An 11,727-nucleotide genomic window follows, 5' to 3' on the forward strand; every position below is an offset into this window, starting at 1 on the left:
GAGGATTTAACAATCTCTGTCAAAAAGGTGGAAAATATTTCGAAAACTGGAGTAAGATCAAGACAGAAATTCCAGTTGTATCGCTCCTTCACAGAACCGACATGGATGCGATGGGCTGACTGCCCTCTTTCTGCCATCAACCTTCTCGAATTTTTTATGCTGACACAACTGCATCTGCGCCGCCATCGGCAGCTCTCCGGGCGAAGGAATTAATTCATTTCTTCTCGTTCTCCTCTGTGCGCCTCAGCTGCATCACCAAAATGTTACTTCTCACAATTGGTCAAGGACACATGGGGTGATGGTGTGTGGCAATCTAACGTTATCAACATTTAAAGGGCTTGCTTGATTTTGTTTAACTTTACAAATGAGGGAGCAATAGAACATTGTACGATGGCTTCTGCAATACTGTCGTGCGGCGGGAGGAGTGGGTGATGTTGAGGGGGAGGGTAACTGGTCATCAGAAATCTGATTTTAAAAACTGCTATTTTCAGCTCATTCCGACGTCGGCAAATGCATTGACATTCTCAATCTCATTCTTTCCTATGACAGCAAATATCCCCTCAAATCAAACAACGAAAGCCATGCGAAAGCTCTGTTTCCTAGAGCATTTCATTTTGCCAAGGCTTAACTCACTGTGTATGCCATGGGTTTCCAACACTTGAATAAAGCTGAGTGGGCAGTCTTGGCACCTCAATCACATTCTAGATAGGTCATAAAATGTTTCTCCAGAATTGTCCATCATTCACTCACTTCAGATATCTATCTATCTATCTACCTGACTATCTATCTCTATCCGTCTATCTATCTATCTATTGATCTGTCGATCTATCCATCTATCTCTCCGTCTATCAATCGCGAAAAGCCAATAAAGAGTGTGGCCGAACACCTCTCTGCGTGCACATGAAATCTCAACTCACACTTTTCGTCTCTAATTTATTCGCCAAGGACGTTACGCCTATTAAACAGCTTACTGTCCCCAACATTTATTTATTGTAATCTGCAGGCTTCCAGCGATCAAGCCACGATTCACTTAATCTGTTTTATGTTTCACTGCACCGTTTGGTTTTTTTTGGGGAGGGTGAGGGTTGGGTATTGAGGCATTTTACATGCTATTCTGTGCCTTGGGAGATTTACATTTCTTCTTTTCCAAAATGGCTGACGTGCTCATTCTGCAAATATCAAACAATACCGAAATGGAGATCTTCGTTTCAATAACACGTGACAGGAAATTTGCATACGTAATTAATATTCACTCGCCCTGCGGTGTTTGAGTCTTTTTAAGGAGAGGTTGAAATGGACTCAGAAGCGCATTCGTGTCAGGATTTATTTTCCTTCTTCCTCTCCCCAAACCTTCACCATGACACAATCGATTGGAGTTCTCGCCGCACTGATACTCTGTTTCCACAGTAAGTACGGGCGTCGGCCGGAAGTAACGCTCATTTTTTTCACATTATCTGCATTTGAGCTCGTGTTTTAACGAACCTGAATTGTGAGCTATATTCAACATTTCACGGTGTGTGACTGACAATACTTTGCATTTCACCAGGTACAATTGCGGATCCTGTCCTGACCCAACCAGGATCCATTTCGTCCTCACCGGGAAAGACCGTCACCATCACTTGCACCATGTCCGGAGGCACCATTACCAGCAACTGGGCGAGCTGGTACTGGCAGAAACCCGACAGCGCCCCTGTGCTTGTTTGGTCCGAGTACAATGGTATGGCTTCGGGTATTCCGAATCGATTCGCCGGGTCTGTGGACTCATCAAGAAAAAAGATGCATTTAACCATCACCAACGTGCAATCGGAGGACTCTGCAGATTATTACTGTGGTGCTTTGCTCAGCAGTCCATATAGATTCATTTTCGGGAGCGGAACGAAGTTGAACCTGGGCAGTAAGTAAATCACTTAACTCTCCTCTAACATTTGTGACGCTTTCTAAATAACAAAATGTACTTGGAAACGGTCGGATAGGTGGACTGAATTAGTGCAAATCAAAATGATTGCTCCTAAAACATTGTTATGGGGTATCTTTGATTCAGCAGGAAATGATATTGCAGTGATAGCTGGACACAGAACTTCGGCGATTTTCTGGAGTGTGTGCAGTTATGTGATAGGATGAAGGGGCATTTTAATTACGAGTGAAACTCATTTCACTGGAAGCTTAGGGTCTGATCTGCTGGGACTGTGCAGAATTTTGAACCATCTGATCCAGCCGGCAGTGCGAGGAGGTGATTGAGAATGCGATTGCAAAAAGATGGAATGTTTCCCTTCGCTGAGCCAGTGTTAGGAGTGGAGTGCCCGAGCTGTATGAACACTGCGAGCGGAACTATAATTAGCAAGACGATAAACATTTCAAAAGTGAAAAAACAGGCATGCAAATGAGTTAAAGGGGAAGTTTATACAAGCTACAATCGGCCAACTAGTGTGGTCGAAAATTCCATGATTGTATGAAGGGACACAGTGATTCAGGCTCTTTCATACGCTGCCCCTGTAGTCTGGTTTAAAGGGTTAGAATTGCATTCAAAGCGTTCACATCAGGCTGTTTCATTCCATTTAATGCAAGATTGCATTATGTCTACGGAATTATAGTTTGGTGACTGGGTGCGACTCCCTCCCCCGGTCCTCAAACTCACTGAAAATCGTTCAGTACAAGATTCTCAGCCTAATATTTTGCATTCATCCCGGGTGTCCAAAATAATCATATTGTTGCCGGAATTCCGCCAGAAATAATCGACCCTGATTGTTACTGGATCACATAGTAACAAACATCAATGATGCGCGGAATGTTTGCTTTCGTCGGAAATTACGGTTCATTTTCTTCCCATCCAATCTGTTGTTTTGGAATGACTCGGAATAAGGTGGTCAGGTTTTTGAGTATTGTTGTGGACTCGTTCAGATTGTTGTTGGTTCTGTGACTGTCAGTTAGTAGTAGTAGAACAAAAGATGGAGATTACTGCCAATATTGATTCATGGGATGTGATCAGAAAGGTAACATTCATTTCACCACCCCCATATCCCTCGCCTAATATCCACGGGTAAAGTGACGGTGAGCCACATTCTCAAACCGAGTTGCCCATGTGTCATAGGTGCACCGCAGAGCTGTTAGGGAGGGAATTAAGAGATCTTGACCAGGCGACAGTGAAGGAAAGGCGGTACAGTTCTACTTTGGTATGCTGTGTGGCTTGTTGGGGATTTACCATCTGGTGTTGTAGCCGTGCATTTGGTGCCCGTGTGTTGGTCTAGTGGAAGACATGGCTGGTTTGGAAGCTGTTGTCGGAGTTCCGGCAGTGTACCTTATAGATATCCACACTGTAGCTCCTGTGCGTCAATGAGGGAGAAAAGCAATATAATATATTCGCAGAATCATAGAATGGTATATCTTTGCAAAATTGTTGCAATCTACTTGGCCAATCGTGTCTGCACTGGTTCACAAGGAACAATCTAACATTTATTCATTCGCCTTTAAATTACACATTCTATGTTCGTTTAAGTGACCATTAATTTGCCAATAACAGCCTCTCCGGCAGTAGGTTCCACATCCCTCTGGGTGAAACTATTCCCTTCCAATCTCCGCTAAACCTTCTACTTCTAACGACAAATCCACGTTCTGTTCTTATCGACCCCTCAACCATTGGCAATACTGTTTTCCGATCCATTCTGCCCAGGTACCTCAGAATATTATGCCTTCAAATGGATTTACTTTCAGCCTCGTCTGTTCAGAAGAAAAGGGACAATTCAATACTTACCTATAACTAAATATTCCATTCCAGCCGACATCCCTCTAGATCTCCCTGTACTCGTTCTCGTACAATTACATTTTTCGTATGCATCTTTCCAGCAGTTTCAGCATAACCTCAAAGTTCTAACAATCTCTACCTCAGCTTATAAATGTAAATGCCTCCTATGCCTTCTTTACTACTATATCCAGTTGCTCAACCGCCTTCAGAATCTGTGGACCTACGTTTTCTGTTCACTAATTTTCTCTACATTTCTCGGCATTTTCCCATCTGTACAGTGTACGCGCTTGTCTTGTTGGTCTTCCTCAAGGGCAGTTCGTCACACTGTTCGGCATTTAATTCCATTTGTCGCCGGTGCACTAATCTAACTAGTCCATTGTCTTCCTGCATTATCCAGCTTTCTTGTTCGCAACCACACTGCCAAATTTGTATCATCGAACAACAATCATAGAGGCACTCATTGATATACGGACCCTTTGTTCCCTGCCTCTGAGCCAATTTCGGATTCAACCTGTTCATCCTATGTGTGAAGTTAACAAGGGCCTTGCTAAAATCCATGTAGACAAAACCAAAAATATTGCCGTCATTCACCGCTTCATGCTACCTGCTCAAAAATACCTATTAACGCTATGGGGTGAGATTTTCCGGCATCAAAGCCGTGATCGCTACATTTGATTATGCCGCGTTTATTCCATTGGTTCTCCCTTCAGTGAGGTTAGGTTTACTGGTCTATAGTTATGCCACCCACCTTTCGCCCTTTGACAATTTCATCTCTCTTCCTGACTCCGAGTGTCAAACCTGCTCCGGACCCGATTGGAAAACTGTGGTCAGGGTCTCTTCCCTTCTCAATCTTACTTTCCCTTTTTTATTACTTGCTTCTTCAAGTCATTTGTTTACTGGGCTATACTACGGTGAAATGGACCAGCATGAGGCAAAAAGGGAAAAAATGCTTTTGAATATTTGAGTTATTACTTTAAGATATCAGATCTGCTGAAAATGCCGCTGTAAAAATAATTCACTTAAGTCCGCTAAATAGAAGTCGGTCTTCACACTCGCTCATCGGTGCAAACATTTGAGTTGATCCAGCGAAACTCTCGGGGCCCAGGAAGAAGATACCAGTTTTGAAATAAAGGCTTGCGGCATTTGTCTGCCGACTCAGTTTCAACATCCAAATTCCATTCCAACAAAAATATAAGACGAATTTCTAGCTCCAAAGACAAACGATTTTTTACCGACATCGACAAAACCCATATTGCTGTTGCAGCCGACATGATACCTCAATGTCAGGGCGAATTGTAAAAGGTTAGCCTGATACTTTTAGTTTGAAATGGATATTCATATATGAACCCTTTCTTCGAAGCCTTACAATATATCAACGTATTTACTGAGCGTTTCCCCATTGACTGTGATAGATGGGAACTAAAGCGGTAAATGGTCACTTAAAGAGACAAGATTCTGATACAACGCCCTTTCAGCTTTGCGAATATCGACTAATGTCAAAGGAACGAAAATGCAAACCTGCATTGACTTAGCGCCGACCACGGCCTCAGAACATCCTCACAATTAAGTGTTTGTGAAGTAGAATCATTCTTCCAATGTCAGAATCATGGCTCCCTACCGAAGCACAGAAAGATCTCACAGTCCATCTGCTTTGACGACAAGGTGTGTGAGATAAATAATTATGAGGACATGTTTGATTTATTACTGGCCTTTTGACGGTGTCATTAAGTTATGTTGTTATATATTAGAATTGTTTACAATATTTATTAGAAACTCTTCCTCTCAGCTGCAACAAATCGTTTGTGACACTCCACTCCGAAAAAATGTCTCCAAACATTTCCATTGCGACAGGGAGATATTTGTTAAGATTTACGGTACATCGTCACTGTTGGTCTGGGCGGGACACGGTGTGAAGCCGTGGCAAAGGATGTTCACAAACCCAAATATCAGTCCAGTATGTAGGACTTGCGTCAGAGAAGTAAATGGTGACAGAAGCAAACAATCGATTTCATTGTTTAGAATCGAGGTTTTGGAGTTGCAAACTCCAGAAATGTAGCCGTCAGCATAGGTTCCAATATTGACCCCAAATTCTGAGTGATTAGCGTTATTCTGAAATTCTCGGTGTTCGCGACATTGGCTCGGACTGCGTTGCCTCAGATCACAAGTGGATGCATTGAAACTCCCTTCCTATTTTTCTCTTTAATATTTCAAACTCCACTATTTCCTTTAGATCAGATTTTATTTGTATGTTCCTGTCCTTTCAGGGAAAAAAGAAAAGCCTTCTCAGGTTGTATATGTTCTAAAAACAGAGTCCCGGCCTTTTTGCATTTGGCATCAATAAGACTCCAATGTATAAAATCTATGCATTCTTGTAGAATAATACCGACTTTAAAAAAACAATTTGAAGAAGATGGAACAATGACTCAGTCATTTATGGTGGTTTTTAATGGATGTGCGATCCTTGTCTCTACTTTCCAGGTCCACGGAGCCCCACTGTGTCTCTCCTTCCGCCTTCATCGGATCAAATCACAGCGAAGAACATGGCGACCCTGGTGTGTTTGGTGAGCGGTTTTAACCCGGGAGCTGCGGAGATTGAATGGACTGTCGATGGCAGCGTCAGAGGGAATGGGGTTGAGACCAGTCGGATCCAGCAGGAGGCGGACAACACGTTCAGTGTGAGCAGTTATCTGACTCTGTCAGCCTCAGACTGGAACTCACACGAGCTTTACTCCTGTGTGGTTAAACACGAGACTCAAGCAAACCCGCTTCAAACAAGCATCTCCAGATCCAGCTGTATGTGATTCATGCATCGAAAGCGTTTTTGTATTTTGCCGTTAGTAAAGTTTTATTTCTAAATAAATTCGGCAAATAGTGGAACATTTCAAACAGTTCATCACAGTTTGTAGCAGATCGGCTGATTCCCTTAATTTCAATTTAACTGTGTTCACTCTGAATGGATCAAAGCTTCAGTGTAGTGTCATTGATACCGCTGTGTAATAAAGTCATTATACCGTTATCGCGACTAATGTTCTGTTATTCTCTCTCTTCCCCTGAAAAACAATTAATGGCAACATTCTAAAAGGAATGAAATAGTGAGATTATATCATTGTGATATTCTGCACATTTTATTTAAAGTCAATGACTTCCAGGCGCAACAAGGAGACGATGGATGACATTAAATTGAAGTAATATTGCAATATTTTTTAATGGACTGAGTTACATTCTGGTATTGTGATGAAAGGGCAGAACTGCGAATACAGATTACAAAAATACATTAAAGGGCAGACAGTTCTTAACCTCCTGGTTCCAAAAATTCAGGGCAAACTCTGTCACTGTCCTATTTTTCAATACACCAGATGCAATGCAAGTTCTGCTACTGCCGGTCATTTTTTAGTAAGCTCACCGATTATTTTAATCGGCCTATAATGAGTATACTGAAGCAGGCGCTTTACTAACAAGTCACCCAAATGCATTTTCAGTGACTCAAACCAGTTCAGGACCAAGTGTGTTTTTTTTTATATAATTCCTATTCACACGAATAACAAAGTCGATAGGTCACCCCTTTGATACATCGTTGTTTTATTTCTTCAGTTAGATTTGGGCTTGCAAGACATAAATTGTTAAAAGTAGCAAGAAGTTGCGCAGTTGGTAAAAAGTGCAAAAAAATGTGCTGGTGCACTTACAGAAGAGCGAAATAAAACATTCGGGGATTTATTAGACTTTTATAGAATTGTACTCATCTGTGGTCTACATACTTCAAAAATGATCTTGTAGGATATGAGAAAGTGGAGAAACTATTAACCAGATTTTTACTAGAATTGGGGCAATGTACGTATCAGGGAAATGAATATGTTGGGCTGTTTTCGCTAGGAGAGGATGCGGAGGTGTAATAGGCGGCTTTAATGTTAGGAAAAGGTGTGATACGGGAGCACAGAGAAAGATTCCCAAGTGTGAGCTAGTCTGAAACAGTGAGGCATAAAAGAGACGCAGCGACAGAACGAATAAATAATTTATTTGAATGTATAGGTCGGGAATTTGCTGTGGGCAGGAGAAAGTACAAGGATTTGTTCTCTGATTGGCTGAATAAGACAATATAGATTCCTGAGGATCATTTATCACATCACGGAAACCCTACAGCACAGAAAGAGGCCATTCCGCCCATCGAGTCTGCACCAACCGCAATCCCACCCAGGCCCCACCCCTATATCCCTACATATTTTACCTCTTAGTCCCTCTAACCTACCCATCCCTGGACACTAAGAGACTATTTTAAGCATGGCCAATGAAACTAACCCGCATTGGGTTTAAAAATGGGCAAGTCACGTTGCGGCTTTATAGAACCTTAGTTAGGCCACACTTGAAATATCGTGTTCAATTCTGGTCGCCACACTACCAGAAGGACATGGAGTCTTTGGAGAGGGTACAAAAAATTTCCCAGGATGTTGCCTGGTATGGAGCGCATGAGCTGTGAGAACAGCTTTGCGAAACTTGGTTTGTTCTCACTGGATAGACGGAGGTTGAGGGATGACCTGATAGAAGAGTACGAGGGGCGTGGACAGCGCGGATGATCAGATGCCTTTTCCCAGGGTGGAAGAGTCAATTACTAGGGGACACATGTTTAAGATTCGACGGGCAAGGTTTAAAGGAGATGTACGAGGCAGAATTTTCACACAGAGGGTGATGGGTGCCTGGAACTCTTTGTTCCGGGAGGTAGGGGAAGCAGATACAATAGTAACTTTTACGAAGCGTCTTGTCAAACACATGGATAGAACGGGATTAGAGGGACAATGTCCCTGGAGGGTAGGGGGTTTTAAATAAGTCGAGTAGCATGGTCGCTGCAGGCTTGGAGGGCCGAAGGACTGTTCCTATGAGACAATTTTCTTTTCTTTTTGCTCCAATAATACAATCCAGAAAAAGTAGGGAATACACTTTTCATCGGGGGAAGTTATTTCGGAGTGAAATGAAGAAACACTGCTTCACATGCATCATAGTTGACTCGGATGTTTTTCTCATATATCCCCTCATTTCGGTCATAACTCATTTTATTCATTAGACCCATGTTGACCATGTTTCCACTAAATTACTGACCATCGAACTTTGTTTTTTTTTGCCCCCACTTTCGTTGATGTCACTAACTGCTATCTCTCCTCAGATACTGTTCTTACTTTCACACCGATTACAATCAAACTTCTCCTTGAAACCAGCCTTGGTCCTCTTTGCTTGTGAGCTACTACAAATTTTCAGTTAACATTTCCTCTCTAAGCTACTTGAAGATATTACCAACCCCAAATCCATAATCTTGTTCCAACAATTTCAGCATTGAATCCCCACAATCGCGTTTCTGCTTCTGCCACAATACTGATATGTCCCTTATCAAAGTTACATTCTATTCAACTGCACCGATAGCAAACTGACTGTTTTTCTCAGTTTTAAAGGTTTTTTTTGCAGTTTCTTTATTATTGTCACAAGTAGACTTTCAGCTATCGGTTGTAATCCAAACTGCAATTACTGTAATGAAGTTACTGTGAAAATTTCCGAGTCGCCACACCCCGGCACCTGTACGGGTACAATGAGAGAGAATTTAGCCTCGCCAAAGCACCTAATCAGCCCATCTTTCGGACTGTGGGAGGCAACGGAGCACCCACACAGATATGGGAAGAATGTGCAGACTGTGACCTAAGCCGGACATCGAAACCGGGTTCTTGGCGCTGTGAGGCAGAAGTCCGAACAACCGTGACGCCCTACTGTTTGTTCTTTTTGCATTGGCGTCGGTCTTTGACACGATTCCACGCACGATCCAACAATTCTCCATCTTTAATCAGTTGCTTGGACCTATTCTCATGATCTGGTTCCATTATTATTTGTCAGATAATATCCACAGATTTGTCTGCAATGGCTTCACTTCCTGCTCCCATGCCAGCAACTCAACAATATGTCCCTGGCCACATTCTTTTTCCCATCCACATGTTCCCCCTTGTCGGCGTCATCTGAAAGCACATCAGGCTTTTTACGCACTCTGAACGCACGTAGCTCTATCTCACCATCGCCTCAGTGAACATTTTTATTGTGATGATCAGAAATCTCCTCCAACTACTGGGAAGAATAAATTCGTTGCGCGGCGAGGGCCCCTTTGAGCCTATTGAGGCTCTTAAGTGACCTATTGAGAATCAGTCAAGTGCTTCATCCTGTCCGCAGTACAATTATTGAAAGAGATATCCAAGTAATCGCGCTCCAGAGCTCGATTAGCATGTCATGCAGGCATCGGTTTCATTAATCTATCAGATCATCATCCTGAAGTTAGAATTGGATCAGTTTCCTGTGCTCTTCCAGTGAAATTCAGATCAACAAAACTCATTGCACATATTTTCATCTGGCACCTTTGGAGACGCAATTTTCACTCTGTTTCTGTCTCCACATGTGCTTCCAGACCAGCTGATTTGTTTCCCGAATATCCTGGGGGGCTTTAGTTACTTCTTGCCTTTGGCACTTTGGCACAGTGCTTACCATTGCGAATTCTCCCTTAGTGTACCCAAACAGGTGCCGGAGTGTAGCGACTGGGGGATTTGACAATAATTTTATTGCGGTGTTAACGTACGCCTACTCGTGGCACTAACACATCAGTTTCAAACTGTAAAGTTAAACGATAAAAAAAACTTCAAAGAGTGGGCGACAGCTCGATAGAAATTGAGTCTGGGGAATCTGTGGCGAACAGAAAGATTGCAGATGAACAGAACAGGCATTTTGCTTTAGTCTTCATTATAGAGGATACAAGTTGTACCGTAGAACTAGCTATAGAGCAGGAAATTAGAATGACATTAAGAACGTTGTTGAAGATGTCGGTTGCTAAGTCCCCAGATCCCGATGGCTTTCACCGAAGGTCTTTAAAGAAGTGACAAATGAGACAATTGATAAGCTGGTTGTAATCTTCCAAAAATCCCCAGATTCTGGGAAGTGTTCGTTAGATTGGGAAAAGCGACGGTAGCACCTTAATGCAATCGGAAAAAACGACCTATCGCAGGAAACAACATATGTTAGCTGAACAACACCAGTTAGCTGATCATGTGACATATGAGGAAAATGTTAGCAGCGGTTATTAAGATTTGATAGCAGGGCACATAAGTAAAATCACGGTAATCAGATAGAGCCAACACAGTTTTGTCAAAGGGAAGTCATGTTCAATCAATTTACTGGAGTGATTTGAAAAAGTGACGTGCTGTGCATACAGGGGAGCAAGTGGATGTACTGTGTTTTCCAGTAAGGATTTGATAAGATGTCACAGCAAAGACTATTGCGGAAAATGAGAGTTTATCGTGTGGGAGCATGGACAGAAAATTTGCGAGCGAACAGGAAGTAGAGAGTAGGAAAAAGGGACAATTTTGTGATTCGCACGATGTCTGGAGTGATGTGCTACAGTGATCAGTGCTGTGGCCTCAACACTTTACAATATATATAAATAATGGTATGTTTTCAGTATGGTACCAGGTATGTTCTTGCTTTCTGCTACATTTTACATACGCTCTGATATTCGCCTCTTCTTCCCCCAGACTCCATCACTCCTGGCCTCTCATCTGTAAATACCTTCGTAAATGAAAACAAATTTTGCGCCAATGCCGCTTTGGCCTTACTTCACTGCTGCTTTTGGAACGAGTTCAGGTGAACGGGCTTCTCTGTAACACGTAAACCAATCTGGTCAGGAGGTTCATCATCAATACCACTGCTAACAGCGTGTCACCAATACAGCTGGTCATGTATTGTGCACATGTTTCCTAATAGCACAAATGTTTTTGATTTGATTTGATTTGATTTCTCACTGTTTTATATAATAGTATACAGTGACATGTATTCTTTCTTAGACGTCTTACCGACAAAGCATACCGTTCATAGAGAAGGAAAGGAGAGAGTGCAGAATGTAGTGTAACAGTCACATCTCGGGTGTGGAGAAACATCAACTTAATGCGAGTTAGGTCCATTCAAAAGTCCGAGGGCAG

The 11,727-nt window shown here is 42.4% G+C and overlaps 1 protein-coding gene across 1 annotated transcript; it reads left to right on the forward strand.

Moving 5' to 3' along the window:
* Window positions 1-1,331: 1,331 nt before the first annotated feature.
* Window positions 1,332-6,697, forward strand: LOC145356133 (immunoglobulin lambda-1 light chain-like). The gene is made up of 3 exons (XM_080208743.1): window positions 1,332-1,406; window positions 1,547-1,894; window positions 6,218-6,697. The coding sequence occupies exons 1-3, from the start codon at window positions 1,358-1,360 to the stop codon at window positions 6,538-6,540; spliced, it is 720 nt and encodes a 239-aa protein (XP_080064869.1). The 5' UTR covers window positions 1,332-1,357; the 3' UTR covers window positions 6,541-6,697.
* Window positions 6,698-11,727: the final 5,030 nt, after the last annotated feature.

Source organism: Carcharhinus amblyrhynchos, chromosome 20 (genome assembly GCF_965287045.1).
Source record: "Carcharhinus amblyrhynchos chromosome 20, sCarAmb.v2.hapA, whole genome shotgun sequence".
In the NCBI taxonomy this organism is placed as follows: Eukaryota; Metazoa; Chordata; class Chondrichthyes; order Carcharhiniformes; family Carcharhinidae; genus Carcharhinus; species Carcharhinus amblyrhynchos.

Excerpts from the sequence above, each read along its gene's own strand:
- LOC145356133 (XM_080208743.1), top strand. The coding sequence starts at position 1,358 with ATGACACAATCGATTGGAGTTCTCGCCGCACTGATACTCTGTTTCCAC. Across the intron at positions 1,407-1,546 it reads ACTGATACTCTGTTTCCACA|GTACAATTGCGGATCCTGTC; the intron begins GTAAGTACGGGC and ends GCATTTCACCAG. Across the intron at positions 1,895-6,217 it reads AACGAAGTTGAACCTGGGCA|GTCCACGGAGCCCCACTGTG; the intron begins GTAAGTAAATCA and ends TCTACTTTCCAG.